The sequence below is a fragment of the Scleropages formosus genome, chromosome 7, assembly GCF_900964775.1.
Source record: "Scleropages formosus chromosome 7, fSclFor1.1, whole genome shotgun sequence".
NCBI classification, from domain to species: domain Eukaryota; kingdom Metazoa; phylum Chordata; class Actinopteri; order Osteoglossiformes; family Osteoglossidae; genus Scleropages; species Scleropages formosus.
Genome location: NC_041812.1, coordinates 7,502,827 through 7,525,702, shown reverse-complemented (window position 1 = coordinate 7,525,702; position 22,876 = coordinate 7,502,827). Strand labels below are relative to the sequence as shown.

Genomic DNA, 22,876 nt, shown 5'->3' with positions numbered 1-22,876 from the left:
CAAAATCATATTTCAGGGAAACACTAATTCACCCAAGTAGTGTTTTTCTCGAGGCTGCTCAGCAGGGGGCGCTGTGGGACCCCGTTCGTCGGGCCGCCAGTACAGCGATGCCAAGAACTGCGTCGTAGTTACATTTTCAGAAAGACGAAATATTATTTTAATTGAAATCCTTTAATCCAAATATTAATTGTAACTTCGATGGTAACATAAGTTTTATTTCAATAGACTTAATTTCTAGAGGAGCTGAGACAATGAAAAATAACGCCGGATTCAAAAGACCAACGTCAGTCTTGGCCCACATCAAGCATGTCACCCGAGTTATTTTTAGTATCACTTGTCTAAAGGTGGAGGAAGATGCTCAAAATGATCAGTCCTTCCAGCCTTACCATCATGCTAGAAACTACAGGGATATTTATGAGCGTTTGTCCCAACACAGATCAGAAGTGTGTGTGGTTGGTCTCGCCTCTATCCAAGGGCACTAGGACCCCTCGGATCTTTTCCTCGAACAGCTATCCGTCCTGTACAAACGGTAAACGCACTCCTGATCTCGCCTGCATCCAAGGGCACTAGGACCAGTCGGACCCTTTCCTCTGAGTTACAGCTTTCCGTCCTGTACTCCTGTGGGTCTCGCCTGTATCCAAGGGCACTAGGACCCCTCGGACGCTCTCCGCGGACAGCTGTTCGTCCTGTATGAAGACCAAACACACGCCTTCCCATCAAAGCTGCTGAGAAGGTTCTGCTGGGGTGATCGATTGGCTCGCGGACCCGCACTTCAATCGCGGCGTTTACCTCCTTTCTCGGTATAACGATCGTCACGAGCGATTTCGCAGTAAGTACAGCGCGCGCTCGGCACCGCTCCTTGAGTCCTTGGGGCCTCTTTTGTTTCCGCTCTTTTCTTTACCACCCGGTTCCACTGATTTATCTGCATCATCAATTCTACTACTGTAAGAAACAAATGACGCAGTAAAATTATTTGCTTATGCGTAATCCATATGTATTTTCTCGTGTCTGGCACAGCTGCTGGTAGCGTAGCGTTTACGCTGCTGCAGGTTAGAGTTAAACGTTACGGTCTGAGTCCCACCTCCTCCGTCGTAAGATAGAAGGTACTTACTCGGAATTACTAAAATTATCTAGCTGGGTGATTTGAAGAAAAGTGTTAGGTGAATGTTTCTGTTTAAAAGAATAAGCCTCCTATTCCCTTTTGTTTTTTTTATCATGCTTATAATAATTTATTCTTATTTCTTTTGTGCGAAACACGCAGCGGTGAGTTCAGCACCAAGACTAAGTTAATTACGGAATTGCAGCAGCTCTGCTTGTTACAATGTGACCAGTGATGTTGCATCAGCCGCGCTCGTGGACAACAGGAGCCCACCGTGTGTGGGGAGGGGGGGCGTGTACACACACGTGGACACCTGGAACACGTGGACATAACATGAGCATGACATGACATGCGATGCGACATGACAATGTTTGTCATATAAACCTAAGAAATGAACCAGCAGGTGGCGTAGCGGTTAGGGGCGTCACCCTGTAATCCACAGCTCCCTGCTTCGAACCCACTCCAGCTGTAGGTCCTGTGATCAGAGCATCCACCCTGCGCTGATCCGAGGGGTCGGTGCTCTAGTCCTCTTTGGAAAGATGGGGACTTTCCTTGCTGCTGTGTGACAAATATAATTAACTGGAATTGTATCAACATTCTGATTCTCTGCGTTGTTTACTTTCCTTGTTGTCATTGATGTTACAGCACATTCAATCATATTAATGCCGCAGCAATATATTTCATGTATATAATGGACTTTTCCAGAAGCGCTTTCGTTACTCGGACGTGGTGCCCTGTGCTACTTGCTGTTCATACATAGCAGCCCTGGTGTCATCACAGCTCTCCGTTCCTCCTCTCGCTGACTGTCGAAAAACAAATACAAGATGCAATCGTCTAATCAGACTCCAGCTGACAGGTTTCTAATGCGTTATTTAGAATACACACACACACACACATTTTCAGAACCGCTTGTCCCGTACGGGGTCACGGGGAACCGGAGCCTACCCGGTAACACAGGGCGTAAGGCCAGAGGGAGAGGGGACACACCCAGGACGGGACGCCAGTCCGTCGCAAAGCACCCCAAGCGGGACTCGAACCGCAGACCCACAGAAGAGCAGGACCCGGTCCAACCCACTGCGCCACCGCGCCTCCCTTACTAGCAATATAACCATCCAATATCATGTGCAATTTTTTTTTAATTTTAATATAATAATGCAATATAAGGTGTAATATCATGTGCTCTATCACTTTCTACCTTCCACTTTGCTTTCTTACTTTAATAGTAATATAATCACAGGTAACTCATAGAAACTTATGATGCGGGACCAGGGAAACGATGTACGCCTGTCACCTGGGTAACCTGGACATCACCTGTAAGGCTCAAACTGGACAGGAGAATGAAAGCAAAGCAACGCGCAGGTGTCCAACGTCTTTGGGATCTGCTGCGGAAGAGCTGCAGAGAGACATCAGCTCATTTTCTTATGAAAATTATTTTAAAAATGGGGGAAAAAAAAGAGATACTTTTCCAGCAGTGTACTCACACTGTACTGTATATTTCATTATAATAAATCTGCCAGATGTGCATATAATGCACACACATCATACACTTGCTTTCAGTTATGGATCATAAGAAGTTTAGTTTGGATTATTGCGTGTACTCATTTCCCTAACATTTTTGTTGAGTGATTTAATACTGTTAAGCTGTTTTTATTTATTAATTTAGTTGATGTTTTTTTCCAAAACATCTGTTAAGGTTCTTACAATTATGTACCTATTTATACAGCTGGGTATTTTCTTTTTTTCTCCACTGGAGAAATTTAGGGTAAATACCTTGCTCAAGGGTACCACAGCTGGAGGTGAGGTGAGGTTCAAACCTGCAACCTTTGGCTCCAAAAGCAGCAGCTCTAACCAGTGTTCTAGCAGCTTACATGTTTACAGTCTGTAAGTTTGTTTGTATCTATTTTATCCACTTTGTATCCATTTATATAGATGAGTCATTTTCACTGTAGCCATTCAGCCCAGAACCAGGATAAAAGGTACTAAATCAGGATGGGGGATTCAAACCTGCAACCTCTAGGTGAAGAAGCAGCAGCAGTAACCGTTATTCCACTTGCTGTTATTTTCATTGCTAAAGATTTTATTGCTTTTCATTGGCTATGACTATAGAATAAGTCGTAACACATTCAGCTTTAGAGCAAAGGGCCCAAAGAAGCAGCAGAATCCTCTTGTCCTCAGGAAGTGTCTGCAGATGCTATGGGTTGGGATCCGACATCCTCTCTGCGCTCTTTGAAAATAAACAGAATCCCGATCACGTGACCGCGGAGTAAGGCGGTCCCATGGCGGTCGTCGTCATCACAAAGGACCCTGTTGGCTCATCTGATCCTTTACGGGTCACTTATGATATTTGTGAGATTGTTCTCTAATCTGGATTAGGACTGTTTCTGGCAGCAATAATTAGGAAAAGTATATTTGGACCAAAGGGGAGCTCTCGAGGAGATCATCTAGGGAGTCCGATTAGTGACTTTTCGGAAAGTCCAACTCAAGACCGGTTCTTGCTTTTCTTCTACAGTACTTTGAAAAAGTTTTAGGCACTTGGGGAAAAAGATGTAAAGTGAAAATGCTTTCAAAAAATAATGCTCTTAATTAATTAATTAACTTCCTACAAAGCTTAGTAACCATCCGTCGTCAACAACCGCTTGTCCCGAGCGGGGTTGTGGTCGGCTTGGCCGGGTCTCGCTCTCCGGTGGGTCTGGGGTTCGAGTCTCACTTGGGGTGCCTTGTGATGGACTGGCGTCCCGTCCTGGGTGTCCCCCCCCCCAGCCTTGCACCCTCTGTTGCCGGGTTAGGTTTGCAATGACCCTGCTTGGGATGAGCGGTTTCAGTGTGTGTGTGTGTGTGTGTGTGTGTGTGTGTGTGTGTGTGTGTGTGTGTACTTTCTTTCCTTAATGAAATAGAAAACCCATACTGTAATACTGTAACTTTTTGCAAAAGGAACACTTTGAAATCTAAAATATGCTCTTTCCCATTGACACTAATGCAGAAGGCATTAAATAACTGTCGAAAATAAATATTTTTGTGAAATGTTTAAGTGCCTAAGACTTTTGCACAGTACAGTGTGTTCAGAGAAGCTGAGCCCCTACACCATTACCAGTGTCAGTAACTACCAGTACCAGTACCCATAAGTACTCTGCTGTTGAGATCAGCTGGCTGTTGCATTTTGGCTTTGTTAAAAATATTCTATATGATAGGTCTTCAATGTCCTTATCAATTCTGTCTCTCACTGAGAAATATTGTTTCTTAAAAAAAAATACATTTATTTAAAAATAATTTTTAATATCATTTTGTTTTTGACCAGTTTTGTCTGCTTCACACAATGTTTTTTTTTTTTTTTTTTAACTTTTTCCGGTTTGTTTTTCTTTCTTATTCTGTCTTTTAATGGTCAAATGTACTGAGACTGAACAGTTACATACTGTATACTTCAGAACATTTTTCATTTTTAATATTCATTTTTACTGGCCCACTTTTAGCTCTCTTGCTGAGAAGCTGGACTTTAAAGTGTGATTATCTTTCAAGCAGAGTGTGTGTGTGTGTGTGTGTGTGTGTGTGTGTGTGTGTGTGAGAGAGTGTCGAGTCCTCCAGCCCAGGACCAGTTAACAGGAAGAGTGACCTCATCCCTGCATTTTTCAACAGCTGCTCTCAAGTTACCGTGTTTTTGAAAGGAGCGCTGAGATTTCATGGGTCAGTAGAGATCTGGACCGACGGGCTGAGCGTCGTCCTTTTGAGCTCGGAACCCCGGGGGGGGGGATGATGGGCACTTAGTCCGTTGAACTAGATCTCTACTGAGGCATAAAGAACATCTGTATTTTAACAGAAACAACATTACTTTTCACAAACTGCAGTGGCCTTTGGTAGGATTAGCATTTTTCACCTCATGGGAAAAACAGGGACAGATGGTGGGGTTTGCAGCTCCTGTTCACTTTCATCCTGAAATGTGTAAAAAGAAGCTGAAAAAATTTTCTTAGGCAATGCATAGAAATGCTGAAATTGTTATCATATGATTATTAAATGTATAAAAAATTAGAAATACTAGTACAGCGTGTACCATATTGCTCAAGTGGACCCAAAGATGTCTTCAGTTTTGGGAAGCCAGCAGGTGGCGTAGCGGTTAAGCCTGTCTGAAGATCCCTAATTTGAATCCCCCTCCTGCTCTAGTACCCTTGATCAAGGTACTTACCTGCTGTTTATACACTAAAATACCATATTCTATAAATGGGTAAATCATTGCAAAGTTGATCATCTAGCATTGTACGTCACTTTAGACAGAAGTGTCAGATAAAGGTTAAGAATAATACAACTAATAATTTAAAATTAAAGGCACACAATTCATTACATTTTTATAATAAATGAATGATGGAAAATTTGAATCACATGTTCAGAAGTCCTTCTTTACCACTCGCAAGTGGCGTAATGCAGGACGGAATTCCGCATCTATTTTAACGTCCACCTCAAGCGACTCTAAATAGAGCACTTATGATTATAAAGTGCAAAAATAATTTTGTGGGAGGGGTGACAACCACATTGCTGGAGCCTCGGGACTCAGAAATCTGGTTATTAATAATTGTCTACTCCATTTCTGGACACAGCAAAATATGCATAATATATGCAGGGGTTCTTTAAAGTACGTGAACCCCCTCGTGTCCCTTGGTTTTACCACGAAATGAGCATTTAATGAGAATCACTGTTTCCCTTGTAACTTAATAGTGTGTGAAGATCAATTCCACGTGTTGCTTTAGAGGAAATCATGTAGCGCAGGTGTAAAAATAAGCGAAGCCCGAGTTGCATTGGTTAAACCAAGTAGGTAAATAGAATCGGGGGTGTAAATCATAGTAATTTATTCGTTGTCTATGTTTATTTTAAGATTTAACAGTTAGATTTATTTTAATATTCTATACAAGAATAATGACCATCCCCGTAGGGTTCACATACTTTTAAGCAGCACCGTGTCTTTAAATACACGTATTATGAAATATCCTCTGCTCATCTGGGTCTCCTTGGAAACGAAACACAACTGAATATCATATATATGTATATTATAATCAGGTACGATTTCCTCTCCCGCAGTTGTGATACCGACGACAACAATTTGCTGATGTTTTATTTCTCTTGACTTTAAGAGGTTTCTATCTCAATTGTGTCATGTAGCAGGAGGGTCCGGCGGTGACGTCCCAACTCCCCCAGAAGGCGCCGGGCGGCCCTCCCTCCGCCATGGCGCTGCTGTTTTCTGGAGCAGTCACAAGTGCGTGGGTGATCGGCGACCGTGTCGTACGTTAACGTTTAGTGGAGCGTTTAACGTGTCGCGCGCCTTTTCCGGTTTCCTTGTCCGGGTCGCGGGTCAAGGGTGAGTCAAGGTCACGGGTATTGTTCTTGTCATTTTACAGGCTCTCCTATAAAAGAGGGACATTCGCTGGCTGAGCAGTCGTGTCACAGGTGAGGTATTTTACCTGTCTCATACACCGAGCAGGGTGTTTCCACAGTCTTATTTAATGGAATTACAGATGAATGAAATATAGGGAGCAATATCAGTCTGTGGAGTTACTTCATCTTCCATTTATCTCACACACACTGTCTGAAGCCGCTTATCCCAAGCAGGGTCGCAGGGAGCCGGAGCCTAACCCGGCATCGCAGGCTGTAGAGCTGGAGGGGGAGGGGACACACCCAGGACGGGACGCCAGTCCATTGCAGGGCACCCCAAGCGGGACTCGAACCCCAGACCCACCGGAGAGCAGGACCCAGTCAAGCCCACTGCACCACTACTTCCCCCCCTTAACTGACACTTTTCTCCAAAAGGACTTAAACTGTCAAGCTACTTTGTAATTATTTACCCATTCATACAGCTGAGTAATTTTTACTGGAGCAATTTAGAGTAAAGTAAGGGTTCAGTACCATAGTACCAAAGGTCCATTGTCCACATGAGTTATCGTGCAGATCAGATGATTTTTTTTTTTCTTTATTTCTTCTTAACATCTTCTTTACCCTAGCAAGAGTCGGACGTGTGCCGTGACGTGTGTCTGCGGTTCTCGCAGCCTGGGCCTCTCCCCGCTGTCCCCGGAGCTCACCTACCAGTGCTACTCCCTGAACCCCCTGACGGGGTCCCTGTGCTCGTGCCGCCGCAGCCCGCGCCTCCTCTCCAACGGCTACTACGTGCTGACGGAGGACAGCTACGCGTGCGACGGCGACGGCAACGTCTCCCTCACCCCGTCCAAGACCAACGTGTCCTACAAGGAGAACCCGGTCCGGTGAGGCTCGGGCAGGTCGGCCGCGCGGAGCGTCCGTTCGAGCGCGAGAGCCGTTGCCTTACGGTTGCGGTCCGTGGGCCCGGGTTCGAATCCCCGCCCCTGCCGTGGTGCCCTTCACGGAGACGCTCCGCCGTGAAGTGATGAAGAGTAAAAATGACCCTGCTGTATGAACGGGCAAATCGCTGTAACTCGTTTAGCGCTCAAGTCCTTTGGACAAATGTGCCAGTTAAATAAATGGTTAATAATAATACTTACTATACTGTGGTATTTTACTCGTTTTGCTGTAATTCATTTAGTCCGGCTGACAACATGTAATAATAGCGGAGCACATTTAATGTATGGCAAAGGTACAGATTTATTTTTCTCATGAGCTAAATCTGGATTTAAACTATGAACATTCGGAACATTAAAAGTGAATCAGTAACTGTCCCTGAGTCACTTTTTATCTTACAATTTTTCGCTTTTTTCGTAAGAGCTTTTGTTTGAGCCATATTGTAGCATTATTAAGTAACAGTGCTTTACTTGAGGATTCTTTTGAATGTAAACTAATAACAATAGTAATAATAATTTTCTTACTTCACAATAATGAAACATCCACAATGGTAAAAGTCTCAGATCTGGTGCAGGGTGAATTCTGAGGAAAATCACAGTAAAAGGGACACAGAGCCATTTGCTCTGGATTTCGACAGACTCGCTCCTCCTGTCCCGCCCTCCCTCCCAGCGTCTGGACGCGCTGCCGGTTGCTCCCTCTGGGTTCTCGACACCCGCTTGCTTGGCGGGACTGTGCTTCCGCACGTCCTCTTGTCCTCTGAGGAAAAGTCCAGCCCACAGTGACAAGCGCCCGACGCCGGGTGACCAGACGCAGCCGGGCCCTATGCATTCCCTGTCGCGGAGTCAGTTGGCAGCGTAGTTAGTGGGGCACCAGCAGTGATCGTCGGCATCGGTTTCCGGGGGCGTCGAACCCTCTGAGAACAAAGATGGCTTTGTGACGACAGCTGAGGAGCTAGTTAAAATGGTCCTGCTCGGGTTATTCTCAAGTTCAGATGTATGTGGATGGCTACAGCAACGGCGGCACAGCGGGTAGCGCTGGTGCCTCGTGGCCTCAAATCTGCGTGGAGTCTGAATGTCTTTCCTCTGGGTGCTCTGGTTTCCTCCCACACTCCGAAGATGTATTTCGGATGGATCAGCGACTCTGCGCTGCCCGTAGCGTGCGTGCGAGTGAACGAGTGTGTGACTTCCCCGCGACGGACTAGTATCCCTGCCTCGTGCCCTATGCTTCCAGGATAGACTCTGGACCACCGTGACCCTGATTTGGACGAATGGATGTGCGCGCGTAGGCATCGGCGATTGCTTCCTGTTGCTTGGAAGCAGTCCACTCCTCTCTCAGATATCGTGCAGCGGCATGAGGCGCTTGTCTCTCTTCCCCTCCCCTGTACAGAATATTCCGGCGTCGGCGAAGGCCCCGCAGGTCGCTGGCCAGCCTGTTCGGGATGAGCCAGTCCTGGCTGGAGGAGAGAGTGTTCGGGGGCGTCTACGGCTCGCCCCTGGCCGAGTCCTCCTGGCTAGAGGAGAGACCCACCGAGCTCGGCGGCGGATACAGCTTCGTTTATGGCAAGTTGGCGGTGGGGGGGGTAGCTGTACCCCACCTTTTCTACTAGAAATACGTGTGCAAAATAGGAGCGTGACGTTGTTCTCGACCGGGCGGTTTGCTGCGACGTTACTCGCCGTAACTCGGACTCACCCGAACAGACCACGGCGTGGACTCGCCTCCTCTGGGCAAGGAGGAGCTGCTCTCGGCGCCGGACGAAGCCCAGGATCGGCTCGGTCAGAACCCGGAGGGCTTCCTGGACGTCCCGCCGCCCTCCGCCTTCGAGTTCCGGAGCTGCTGCCACCGGAAGCCAAAGCCGGCAGGTAAAACGCGGGAAGGGCCTCGATACCGGGGTCCGCGGCACAATATGAGGGGGCCGATCATCATACCTAGACTCATCAACTCTTATTCGGCACGAACCCATACAGCAGTCTCTGTTTCACTGGGTCTGAAACTTGTATTAATCATTATCGTTTTAATCAGCATTTCAAATATGGTTTAACACATGTATTAATCATCATTAAATTAATCTGAATTTAATGCTGGGCTTGATACATGTATAAATCATCATTCTAGTAACATTTTACACTGTTTAATACATATATTAATCATCATTGTATTAATATTTGATGCTGGGTTTCACATCTATGTTAATTATTGTTATATTTGTCAGCATTTGATGCTGGGTTTGATAGTTGTATTAATCATATTAAGTCATTTCAGACAAGTTTTTCCTAAATTAATGAACTATTGATGGATTTTGTCTCCCTGTTTTCCAGATCGCGCCGTTGTGAAAGGATTCGTCCTCATTTTCCTTGCCGTTTGCCTCTTCATAGGCGTGTTCTCGAGGTATCTTGTCTCTTTTTAAAGTGTTGTTTGGCAATAATGTTTCCATATATTTTCATGGCATAATAAATCCATAAATTAATACATTATGCAGCTTTAATATGTTTTTCAAACAGCCTCTAACATGTAATAGAATCTGACAGCTGTATTAATAACCTTAATGTATTAATACAATTATGTATGAAAACATTGTTTTAACAGATTTCCATTTATTTAGCTGATGCTTTTTTTTTCCAAAGCAACTTAAAATGTTAATGTATTTACATTACTTACCCATCTAGACAGGTGGGTAATTTTATTGAAGTGATTTTTGAGTAAGTACTTTGCTTAAAGGTCCTACAGCCAGAGAAGGGAATCAAACCTGCGACCTTTGGGTCCAAAGGCAGCAGCTGTAACTACTCTACTACCAGCTACCCATTTACATAATAGACATATAATGGCATGTTTTTGTTAAGTATCTCAGACGACCGTAACGAGAACCATTCGTCGCTTCCTGTGTGTAATTGACCTCGAATGACCTGATGATGTTTCTATTTCCCAGGTGGCTCCTGGGAGGCGTTGCTGCGGCGTCCGTCCTGCTTTTGGTGTCTTTCGGTAAGTGCTGAGACCGGCCTCCAGGAATATTCCGGAACGTTAGCCGTAACGCTGCTTTGAGCGTATCGCCGCGCCTTCTTTTCGCAGTCCTCGCAAAGTCCGAATTCGGGAGCAAGGCTCAGCGGCGCCGAGCCAAAACCGAGGTGGGACCGTTTCTCCTCTTCTCGGAACGCCGCCAAGCGATCAGCCGTTTACTGCTGCCGTTTACTCTGATGTCTCTCTTATAGGTTATCAGGTCAAGAAATGAGTAGAGAGGAGAGAGAAAGGGTAATATTTTATTTTCTTTCTATAAAAGCAAAATATAAAGGTCATTCCTATAAAGTTCAACCCACCTGAACCACAATTACATAAACAGGTCATTGCATCATTATTAACTCCGTCCGTCCGTCCATCCATCCATCTGTCCATCCGTCCATCTGTCCGTCCATCCATCCATACATCCAATTTTAGTAACCCCTCGTCCTGAGCAGGGTCACGGTGAACCGGAGCCTATCCTGGAGTCATTTGGCCCAAGGCAGAGGGGGTTACACCCTGGACAGGATGCCAGTCCATTGCAAGGTAGCAACACACACACACACACAGGCACTTATTAATGACTCTTTATTTATTTATTTTTCATTTACTGGCCGATTAGGACCGGAGGCTGGATTGCTGCTCGCAGGAGAGACGAGCGTAAAACGAGAACGAAGAAGATGGGACGTGAAATTGAAAAAACGTTTGTCAGCTCTTCGCTCTTTCAGTGCGTCAATGGAGTGTGTGGCTGGACTTGTCTGGTCTCACAGTGTAGCTTCTGCTATGAACGGAGCACAACCGTGTGTTTCTTAACACTTTTATTCATCTTTTTATGTTTTATAGTATCTTGAAAACCAAAAGAAACCGTAGCAGTTAAAATACTCAGCTGATATTTGTAAGAAGTATTAGACATAATTATTTAGCTAAACAAATAAAATGGAAATATTTGGAAAAAGTTCACTTAGTCGGTAGAATACCTTGGCTGTTTTGGGCTCTCCAACATGGTCCAGTTTACTGTGATATTTTTTAGAAACATAAGTTGAAAGACACAGGGCCAGTCGACCGAAAAGTCCGCTATTTTAACATTTATACATGTATTTCAACCAATTAATTTTGGTCAAACAGCTGCACAAGCTCTGTGAGCACTAACTGGTGTCAGGGCTTCCAAAAATCATTTAAAAATGATGAACGTGCCATTGTCTTCATGTCGGAAAAACCAAAAAATAGCTGCAGGCGGGTGCCTTCTTTATTGTCGTTACGTGTAGGAACTGTTTGCCACGTGAGCCGTTGTGCCTGTCGACGAAACGAAGTGCAGAGTCTATAAGGACAAGCAGCTCTCCAATTCGACTGTCACTAGGGACCAAAATACGATGAAAAATTATATATATATATATACACACTGTATATGAGTGTAAATACAAGTGTACATAATACAGCGTAATACAAGGTTCGCATATTATTAACGGGACCTGATTGCTCTGAATGTGACTTACGGCCTCAATTATGCAATGAACAAACTTTGGAGTAAATCAGTGCTTTCGGGACACGATCGTTTTATTGGCACTGAGCGCTCGCAAGAATTTCTTTACTCGCCGCAGACAATTTTACGGTTGTTATTAACCTAAAAGCAGAAGGTGTGCGTTCCTAACAGAACGCGCACAAGGCACACAGGCACCTTAAAGGAGTTAGAAGGAACTATTTATGTAATATTAATAACGGTAATAATAGTAAAGGCCATTTGCTGTATTTAGTGATTGAAACAAACATGTCTGGGCCTCCCATGTTGCCAAGCTTTTAGAAAATATAACGATACCAAAGTAGAGAATGATTACTGCTACTCTTTATAAGCTACTAATGTGATTAATTCATTTTTTTTTTCAGTTTAATACAATTTCAATAAGCGTGTGGCTAATTCTGTCTCGAATACAAAGTAACGCTGTTGACTTTGCACAGCCTCACCGCTTCTTTTAAATGTTACATTTAACCTTACTCTGGTACGACGTGCGTTTTTCCAAGCTGTTTGCTGTTGGTTTGTTCGATATGCAAATTACCCGCATAAATAAGCCGAAGTACTGAATGTGTTGTGAACGCAAACCTTGGTCCTCGAACCCCTTCTCTCCTAACCCTTTCCATTTGGAATTGGGGAATTATGATCATTTCATGACATTTTACCAGGTACCGCTCGTTGAAGTCAACGTGGACCACGTTTACTGTACGTACACGTGATAAGTAACATAACGTGAAGTTATAGGTATGTAACCTTCGACACCTGGAGCGTGTTCTGGTAACATCTCCCGCCGTCATAACCTGTTTGTTTTATAAAGCCAGCAGAACGGGTGCTTTCCAGGACCAGGTTTGGTGATTCTTGCAGCACAGATTTATTTTGCCGTGTTGTGGTCATACAGTAAAGGTACCGCAGTAAAAGGGAGAGAAGTTGACTTTTTTGTTTGAATTCAAAACTTTTCAAATCACACCGAAGAAAATCAGAATGTACCTTCTATTATTGGCATTGTTGCTACTGAGACTACATTTTTATACATTTTAGGCATCATTAAAGTTTTTTTATATATATATATAACATACATAGAACTTTTTTACTTTGGCAAAAAAAAATGCTGTAATGCTGGTTTTTATATCATTATATTTGAAATCAGAACTGTACACATTTCATGATGACAAATCCTGACCTGGAGAGACCTTTGAAATACTGATAAATGAGTTTGGTTAGAGAAATGATGAGTTCAGTGAAGCACTTGTGTGTTCAGGTACAATGGACACACACACACACACACACACACACACAGTGGCCCTTCAGTACAGGACTGCAGACGTACAGCAGTTTCTGTATTGCACATTTATAGCAGTATAATATCACATCACTGGAGTTCCGTATCATGTTAGTCACAATGTATTGCATGTGCTTTTTATGTTAATTTCAATAGTACAGACATTTACATTGTGCATTTTCTGTCCGTGATTTAAAGAAACTCTGCCTTGAAAATGAAGTGGAAAATGTAGATTCTAACTGGAAAATATTTTGTCAAGAAATTAATTCTAATATTTGATACAATAAAATTGACTCAATCAAATTCTTCATTTTCAAATCTGAAGAATATTTTTTCATACCGTAGGTCGGTTGATGCATTTTTAATATGTAAATGGCACAAATGTGAATGTTGCATTTCTTTAAATAAATGTATTTTTAACGCACCTTTGGGGTGGTGGTGTAATCTGTGTATTTGTTTACCTGAAGAACTAACGTGAAGAAACGGGTGTTAGCCAGGGGGTCTTTCAGTACACAGTTTACAGTCTGCCAGCATTTCTCCAGGATGGGCATTTCATGCCTTCTTCCTGCTCATGTACAGTAATAGGGGAGCACTTACTCTATGAGTACATGGACCTTGTTTCATTTCCCGAGTGTCTTGCCGTGATCCATTTTCAGCTCTCCTATTGCTGAAAGCAGCTAAGATAAACTCATGCAAAGTCTGTGCCGTAGCTGCATGCTAGCCTGAAGAGGAGAGTAATGTCAGGGAAGACGAGAACATATTTTGGAAATCCATCAACCCATTCATCAGCAGAAACTGCTTGTCCAGCACAGGGTCACGGTGGTCTGAAGTATAGCCTAGAAAGAGTGAGGCAGGGTACACTCTGGACTCCTGTTCATCACAAGACAATCACACACACACACACACACACACACACACACACACACACACACACACACACACACACACAAAGGACAATTTAGTCACCAATTCAGACTGTGGGAGGAAACCCACGCAAACACGGGGAGAACACACAAACTCCACACAGACTGGGCTGGATTCAAACCCACAAAGTTACAAAAAGCAGAGTAGCTATTCAGTGAAGATTTAGCAGAAAGCATCACACACACACACACACACACACACACACACACCACTTATTTGATTTAAATGTTTCCTGTACCAGTTTGTGTTTAGCATCATAAATGGACAGAAAATATTGATGTATATAAAAACCCATTTTAATATTTCCACTTAAACTAAAACAGCATGGTGCCGATACCCCTGTATCTGGTACAGTACTGCTCACGGTGAGTCCCATACCATGTGTATAAGAAAAAGTAATTTAAAAAGATTTAATTAAAACAACAATAGAAAGTGATAATCAGAAGACAAGCTCCAAACTGACCGTGGGGGTGATACCTACTTACTGTAATAAAAAGTACCTAGTTATTAGTATCACTGCTTCAGTGCATTACAGTTGTTACTATGGTTTTTATTTCTAACCGGGGAAGCAGCTGAAATCTTTTTAATCTGCAAGACCTGAGAGAAGCATTCTGAAAACGCACGCTACCACTTTTTCAGGTTTGAAATGTCAGTTACGTACCTTACATGTTTAACTCAAACATCTTCAGCCAAGTACTGGGCTTTGCACTAAAAATATTTTCATCAGAAGCCTGATGTGGTTAAAGTACAAGACCATCTGCTTCCCTTTACCTTGTGAAAGAATGATTTTAATATTTAACAAAGCAGCTACGAAGGATGAAAACACATGCCAGAGAATTTCTGACGTACAGATAGAAACGCTGCGATATTAGCAGATCGGATCGACCTACGGACCACCGTCAGAAAGAACTGAGACAGGCAACACGCCCTGTTCTTACATTCCTGGGAAATTCACAACTCTGGGTGAGAAGTTGTAGCAGAGAACATGTGATGACACTGAAAATGTCATAGGCTCCACTGGAGTCTTTTAGTGATACATTATATACAGTACACACACACACACACACACACACACACACACACACACACACACACCTGTATATTAGCACATCTGCCCAGAAGCAAACGTCGAACACTGAAACAGCACATCAATGTTTAACAATTCCTCCTGAAAACGTGTGAAATCTCAAGACACTCTTAAGCCTTTTTGAATTATAAAACAGAATATAAAAAAAAAAAATGATTTTTTTATTTAATGAACCCTTTCCATCCAGCCTCTCACTGGAATGACGAGTACTGATCCCAATTCTGCTTTCGACAGCGACGAAGGGCAGCGGCGTACTTTTGTTGCAGTGGCAACGCAACGCAATGCCTCCTTTCTACTGTTGGACAACAGAGCGTAACTCTAAAATACCCGAAGTCAGTCTAGAGAACCGCGGCCCCAACGTGAACGCTGAGATGTCTCTTAAGGTGACTTGACGAAATGAAACTCTTTCCACACTGCGAGCAAATGAACTGCTTGTGCCCGGTGTGGACCCGCAGATGGACCTTCAGGGAGCCGGACTGACCGAAGCGTTTCCCGCAGTACGTGCAGGAGTACCTCCTCTCGCCCGTGTGGACGCTCTGATGGCGTTTGAAATTGCTCGAATCGGCGAAGCGCTTGCCGCACTGGGCACAGCTGAACGGTTTCTCTCCCGTGTGTACCCTCTGGTGAGTTTTCAGATTTTTCAGGCAGGCGAGACCTTTGCCACAGTACGTGCAGATGAACAACTTTCCTCTCGTACCAGTTCTGCGGTGGCTTTTAACCGTCTTTGATCTGACAAACTCGTCATCACAGGAGGTCCAGCCATTGACATGAGGGGGACAAGATTCTGACGCGCTGTCCTCTCCTGCAGCCGCCTCGGGGTTTGAGGGAAACATCTGGATTTTTTCTAGCGGGAACTGACCCTGCGGCTCCTCGTCGCCGTAACAGCTGCGTTGCGGGCGAACCGCTCCAAACATGGGCGCTTTATCCCAAGAGGAAAACCCCTCTCTGTTCCCATCAGAAGGCGCTGGAACCTCAGGCAGGTTCTCCGAATCTGCAGCAAAACCACGAGCCGAATTGTCTGTCTGCTCCTCTGCGATACCGTGAGAAGAAAAGGTGTCCAGATTGATTCTGTCATACATGAGATATTCATAACCAAGACTGTTCAGAGCTCCTGCGCTGCGCCTCGTTCCCGTCCACTGCTCCGCACCATCGCTCTCGGGCTCATCCTTGGGGACGGCGCCCAGGTTATCTGCCTCCCAGACAGCATTTCTGGTCCTGTTCTTAGACAGTTCTCTGCCTCTCGTTGACGTGGCTTTGATTTCTAAATCGGGATCGTCATCTTTGCTGTCAGCACATGGCTCAACCAATCCTGTAAGCAGATGGAGCCGATGTACATGCAGTTAATTCCTGAGTTAGAAAAACACACCAAAAGGCCGTCTGTGCATATAGCTAGAAATGCTATTTATCTGAAAATCATTCGTTCCCGAGACCAAGCCGGATGGCGTATCTGTCGGATAACATGTCCGACTCCTTACAGGATTTATCATTATCATATACTGTACGGCTGCAGACCATTCATATATTGTATAGTATTGTCACTGTATATACTGTATTAACACATTAGCAATACAGTAAACAGGATCATGACCTATAGCAGTCATTAAAGAGGATGAGCCACAGTCTTTCCTACAAAAATTTAACTCAAAACCCGTTCAAACGAGAAAGAAATCTCAGATGTCGCCGGAGAGAACCGAACACAAACGTTTTTTGATTTCGACAGCATTCAGAATTCTTTGGGCTCCCTTGCAAAAGCTCATCCATCTAGGATTTTATTTATTAATTGTTTGTGGGAGGGGCTGTCACCTACCGCACTTACTGTCCCTTGTGATCCTGAGCTCTCCCTCGGGGTCTCCACTTTCCAGGTCATCTTCGCGCCGCTCCTCTTTCACACACGCCGATTCTGGCTTTTCCCTTTTCAAGTTCGGAGTCTGCGTCTGGGGAATTGAAAATACGTGAATATGAACATCGCTGCGATTGATCCGCTGGAAAACGCACGCAGCACCAGCTTGTTAAGGTCCACAACGAAGACGCTGAAAAATATTATTTCCCCACCGGAGATTTTCAGCGTGGACGCGACCAGGACGTAACGCGAAGCGCCCTCGTCGTCCCGGAACTCACCCGATCATCGTTCTTGGCAGGTGCCCCATCGCCATCCCTCCACTGACCGACATCCACGTCGCTGCCAAACGTCCTCTCCTCTGGACAATAAACAACACAGCAGGGGGCGTAGTGGTTAGACGCACTGCCTCATAATCTGAGGGCTCCTGGTTCGAATCCCCTGCCAGTAAAACCGTAGCATGATCCGCAATTGTATCAAGTGAGTAAGAACACCATACTGTATGAATGTGTAAATCACTGTAAACTGACTAATATTATTATATAGATAGTACGTCATCATCCAGGACTGAGGATTCACTCAAATAAACATAAGCAGTAAGCCGGGGGGGGGTGTGTTCAAAGACCACTGCAGCATTCAGTTTGGTCCAGAGTGTACGTACTCTGAATTACCACAGTAAAATTACGCTGCCGAGTAGAAGAGTGTGTGTGGCACAGCACCGCGGGCCCCCAACAACAACAACAACAAGAAGAATAGAAGAAGAAGAGCGCTGCACCGACCGGCGCTGTCCCCGCGGCAGGGCGCCTCCGTGCGGCCGCTTCCAGCAACAAGAAGTTCGCCCGCTGCCGGTCCGCGCGCTCCCCGCCGGGCCGCGCTCCGCTCACGCGCCTCCGCGGCCTCGAGCCTCCTCCGCAGCGCGTCGTTCTCCTCGCGGCTGCGGGAGATCTCGAGGCGCAGCACGGCGTAGCCCTCCTCCACGAGCTTGCAGATCTCGGCCACAGCCGCGTTGGCCAGAACCTCCATGATGGAGGCGAGCTGGGTGTTGAACGACAAACAGCTGGACATGACGATGATTCCTCCCTCACCTGTCGTGTCGGTTACTGCTACCAGGTATTATTAGCTATTCTACTGTTGTTGTTATTATTATTACAGCGCGAAACTCGTCCAACCGCAACACTACCGCTACGGACTGACAATGAAGCTAACGTTAGCTTGAACATTACTACTTCCGGTATGACGTTTACACGGTGCGCGCTGATCCCGCCTCCTATTGGCGAGTGAAAAAAAACGGCGTTTCCCCTTAAAATAAACAGAGCGCTGACAGTAAAGCTGTATTACAATTGCATCGTTTTAGTATTTCTTTAAAAGGCCTTAGTATTTTATTGTGATACTCAGGCTGATCGTTTGCATACCTAACAAAATTTTTTAATGAATGTTCTACCCACCCTTTGAAAAAACAGTTATAGGGCAAGCAGTTTTTTTTTTTACTTTTATTTATCAGTTAAGTGACACCTGTAATTGTATCATGTGCAGTATTATATTACCTTTCGAATTTAATTTTGCTGCATACAAGTATAATCAAACTGCATAAATTTTTACCTGAATAATTGTATACATTGAGTATCTTTAATTTTCAACTTGTACTGTGTTGTGTTCCACAAGAAAAAAAAAAAAACTTCCAGTATTTTAAAAAAAAAAAAAGTTCTACATGAAACATCACAGCTTTAGTGGAATGTAAATATTAATGTTTGTATTTGTGACCTAGATTAAATATCTTCTTTCCCTAAATATATTCTTTTTACCATAAAGCTACTAAGGCCAGAGAGTTATCTACTACTATTAGCTACTTTACACCAGAGATTCTTCACCATTTGTACACCATAAATCATTTTAATAATTCAATGAAAGCAAAAAAAAAAAAAAAAAAGTTTGTTGATAAATTCAGAAAAAAATATTGCACTTCATTTATTGCACAAAAAACAAACCACATCTGCACAATTACTCCATAAATAGTAATTGCTTAGTAATATTTTCATTTTATTTAGTTAGTGTTATTTTCAAAGCAAGCCTGTACTTCACAGACCCTCTGAAGCCCATCCACGGACCATGTCAGAACCTCTGCTCGAGTGGATTTCTAACCTTCAGGTCCCACAAAACAGTACAATATGAACCAGTGAGAACATAAGTGGTCACAGCACACAATTCTACCCTCAGGAAATAAAACCTTGATGCTGTAAGTACTAAAACATATGTTAACAATACATTAACCGGCGTCGGTTCTAACATGTAAACATATCATCTGCCAGTCCAAAGAGCGGGATGGTTTCTCTGCTGGTGTATTTTCAGGTTGTGTTTTCCTGCGAACCGTTCCCCGCAGTGAGTACAGACGAAAGGTCTCTCTCCCGTGTGAACGCTCCTGTGTCGGATGAGGTTGCTGGAGTCAGCAAAGCGTTTCCCACACTGCTTGCAGCCAAACGGCTTGGCTCCCGTGTGAACGTTCTGGTGCTTCTTGAGGTACCCCGACTGAGCGAAGCGCTTCCCGCACTGAGAGCAGCTGTACGGTTTCTCTCCCGTGTGAACCCTCTGGTGCGTCTGGAGGTACTTTGGACACGTGAAACACTTCCCGCAGTACCCGCAAATGAACCGTTTCTCTCTTGATCGTTGATTCTTAACCCCGCAGTGTGGCAGGAAATTATTTATTTCCGAGTGCGACTCTTTCTGCGTCACCTGAGGAAGCGGGAGGCGCAAGTTGGCTAAAACATCGGCAGGGGATCCCTGTCTTTCTTCAAACTCCTTATAATGTCTCTGTTGTGTATAAATGCAGCCCAAAATGGTATTGTTACTCCAAGGAGAGTGCACGTCAGCTCCTTCTATAACGGGCACAGACACGATCATATCTTTCATGATCATCTGCGGTTTCTCAGGGGATTCAAAAGAGGAAAGACCGCCAGGGTCACATTTTGCAGTAGCTGCACCCGCATTCTCCAGCTCTGCGTGAGCTCTTAGGTCTGAACTCGTTTCTTTAGAATATGAGCATGCTGGACCCTCAGCGTCCGTGTCGCTGCTGCCTTGTTCAAATAACGCCTGCAGCTGACTGGGCCTCTGTATGACGTATTCATAGCCCAATCTGTTCAGTGCTCCTGGACTACGCGATACTCTATGTTGGAGCGCACTTTCTGGATCCGTCTTGAACACAGCATCCAGTCCACTGTCCTCCCAGTCACTGGGTCTCGATCTCTTTTGCTCACTTAAATGTTTGATGTCCTCCGTACGGGTGATCTGCGCATCCACTGCTGGAGCGCTTCCATGATCATTGTCGGGGCTCAGCTCTGGAACTCCTACGGCGAGGGACAGAACAAACGTTAACATTAACTTTCTGTAATTTCTGTAATTTATAATTAGTCATGTTACTACAAGATTGTAGTACACTGTACATTTTCCTGAGACTCACACATTCATGTTTGTCTATTCTAGAGGACATAACATTTAAAAGTATGCCTCCCAAACTGCAAATGCTGCAATGCTGAGTTCTAACGCACATTATAGAGGATATTTTATGCGTTTACATGATAGCACATGTCTAAAGGTGAGGCTTGGACAACTTCCTAGAAACCCTAGAAATGCATCCAAAGACCTTTTATTGGTATGAATAACCTGTCAACAGAAGCAACAAATCTGTAGATCCATTGCTGCAGGGGGGGGCGGTGGCACGGCGGGTTTGGCAGCATCCTGCTCTACGGTGGGTCTGGGGTTCAAGTCCTGCTTGGGGTGCCTTGCCATGGACTGGAGTCCCATCCCCCACCAGCCTCCGGCTCACCGCGACCCCGCTCAGGACAAGCGGTTTCAGGCAGTGTGTGCGTGTGTGTCTGTTCTTCACCATACTCCACCGATCTTCACATTGTATCCCCACGGTTCCTCCACCCTTCACTTACTCTCCACAGGGGTCTGAATGCTTTCTTCCAGGTCACTGTCCTCACACTGCTCCTCCAGCCGCTCCTCTTTAACAATGATCACCTCGGGCTTTCCTTCCTGCTCGCAGCCCTGCCCAGAGGGGGTAAAGCGATGACTTTGTTATGATGCTGTGGAAGTTTCCAAGTCGTACAGAAGGGAGAAATGCCACGATCGAATTCACAGGAGGGCTGTGAGAGCAGACAACAACCATAAATCACTCCTCGGACCCCTAGGGCGCCCGTGTCTGCTGGCCAGACGACTGACCTTCGCTGCCTTCCCAGAGGCAGAGTCGCGAGGGGCATCTTCCACCACCATCCCTGCGGCACTGGATGCATGATCGACGTCCGTCCACGTGCACGTGCACGTGCCGGCGGCGACCGCTGGCTTTTCCCGCACTTTCTCATGATCTGCGTTGCACAACAACACGCAACTGAGGTAAAACTACACGTTGCTGCAGAGGATTAAGAACATTAAAACACACACACACACACACACACACACACACACACACACACACACACACACACACACACACACACACACACACACAAAGCGGCGAGGCTGCATTCCTCATCTGCTGCAGCCCTCCGCACCGACGGGTCCCGTGTGTCGCGAGCCGGCGAGAGCCCTCACCGGGGCGCCCGCGCGCCGCGCCACCACCTCGCGCGCTCCTCTCCCCCGCGCGCAGCTCCATCAGCCGCAGCCTCTTCCTCAACGACTCGTTCTCTTTCTGACTCCGGGAGATTTCCAGGTGCAGAACGGCGTACCCGTCCTCCACGAGCTCGCAGATTTCTGCCACCGCCGCCTTGGCGAGCGCCTCCATTATAGAGACTAACTGCGCGTGAAAAGAAACACTGTTGGACATTGCTGCTTTTAGCACACAGTCATGCACCTTTGGGTTTAACTTTTGTAATATCGATTTTTCGGAAGTGGGCAGTTTCTGCACAGTTGAACAAGCTGTTGATGTATACTTTCTATAACCAAATCCTAGCTGCCACTATGATGCAAAACAAACCACATCGAACCGGATAGTTTACTTCCGGGTTCCATAGGAAGTATCTGAAATTACCGTAAATATGCTAAATGATTGGCTTCGCTCTGAAATCACTGCAACTCAGTGCTCCCTCTGAATAGTTTTTCTTTCGAACTGCTAATTGATGCCATAAATATACTTAACAGGCTGTTGCTACTGTTAAAGATAAAGCTCTGGGTAGCTTACTTATTAACTCTATCAGAAGTAATTGAGTAGCGCTGCTGTCTCACAGCGCCTGGGTGATGCAGGACATGGGTTCAAGCCCACGTGAGTGGGTTTGCTCCGGTTTCCTCCCGCCGTCCAAAGATATGCTGTTCAGGTTCACCCATAGTGTGTTCCGCTGATATATGGATGAGTGACCCAGTATAAGTAGTGTATCTAGCAGTGTAAGTCACCTTGGTGAATAAGGTGTGGGGGCTGATAACACTACACAGAGTTCATTGGAAGTCCCTTTGGAGAAAATTGTCTGCTAAATAAGTGTACATTGAGTGTCACTGTAAATATGTTGAACTGGTACTTTTTTCTGAAGGAAAAACTACAGCTTTGGATAGTTTACCAGTTGATTCCTTAAGGAAACCCTTCCCCCACCTTTTCCACTCATTAACTACCAAACAACAACCACATGTGATGATCCCTGGCTGTCTAATGAAGCTTTAGATGCAATAGATCTTTAAATCAATGTTTAAACCACAACAGGCTCAGTGGCACTGGTTTATGCATTTATTTACAATGAGTTCACAGTGCATTTCAGCTTAAGTACAACATTTGACAGTTTTAAAATTCCTCATTAAAACACCTCGTTCAATCTGATAATAAACAAAAATTGATTCAAAGGACCAGCAAAGGTCTACGGTTACAGTACAGCTGTACGCGGAACCTGTAC

At 45.0% G+C, this 22,876-nt stretch overlaps 3 protein-coding genes across 6 annotated transcripts in view; 1 reads left to right on the top strand and 2 right to left on the bottom strand.

Annotated features, from left to right (window-relative positions):
• The first annotated feature begins 540 nt into the window (after positions 1-540).
• Positions 541-13,405, top strand: tmem71 (transmembrane protein 71). 4 transcript variants are annotated; one of them, XM_018757702.2, is made up of 11 exons: positions 541-829; positions 6,242-6,335; positions 6,478-6,526; positions 7,123-7,335; positions 8,774-8,946; positions 9,085-9,246; positions 9,703-9,772; positions 10,311-10,363; positions 10,451-10,506; positions 10,591-10,630; positions 10,998-13,405. In XM_018757702.2, exons 2-10 carry the CDS (start codon positions 6,305-6,307, stop codon positions 10,612-10,614), a joined length of 831 nt encoding a protein of 276 aa, XP_018613218.1. In that variant the 5' UTR covers positions 541-829; positions 6,242-6,304; the 3' UTR covers positions 10,615-10,630; positions 10,998-13,405. The 4 variants fall into 4 exon arrangements, with proteins under 4 accessions (XP_018613218.1, XP_018613219.1, XP_018613217.1 ...); XM_018757703.2 differs by lacking the exon at positions 10,451-10,506; XM_018757701.2 differs by having other exon boundaries at positions 10,451-10,630.
• Positions 13,406-15,447: 2,042 nt separating this feature from the next.
• LOC108937551 (uncharacterized) overlaps positions 15,448-22,876 on the bottom strand; it is a 30,369-nt gene continuing 22,940 nt past the window's right edge. The window contains exons 16-23 of the mRNA XM_029253523.1: positions 21,594-21,795; positions 21,225-21,367; positions 20,942-21,050; positions 19,394-20,347; positions 17,789-18,109; positions 17,291-17,370; positions 16,980-17,106; positions 15,448-16,481 (exon numbers count right to left, since the gene is read on the bottom strand). Coding sequence (XP_029109356.1) covers positions 15,511-16,481; positions 16,980-17,106; positions 17,291-17,370; positions 17,789-18,109; positions 19,394-20,347; positions 20,942-21,050; positions 21,225-21,367; positions 21,594-21,795 — 2,907 coding nt within the window. The 3' untranslated portion in view covers positions 15,448-15,510. The remainder of the gene's footprint in view (positions 16,482-16,979; positions 17,107-17,290; positions 17,371-17,788; positions 18,110-19,393; positions 20,348-20,941; positions 21,051-21,224; positions 21,368-21,593; positions 21,796-22,876) is intronic.
• Positions 19,035-21,435, bottom strand: LOC114910926 (zinc finger protein 41-like). The gene is made up of 3 exons (XM_029253455.1): positions 21,225-21,435; positions 20,942-21,050; positions 19,035-20,347 (listed from the first exon to the last, which is right to left on the bottom strand). Exons 1-3 carry the CDS (start codon positions 21,273-21,275, stop codon positions 19,305-19,307), a joined length of 1,203 nt encoding a protein of 400 aa, XP_029109288.1. The 5' UTR covers positions 21,276-21,435; the 3' UTR covers positions 19,035-19,304.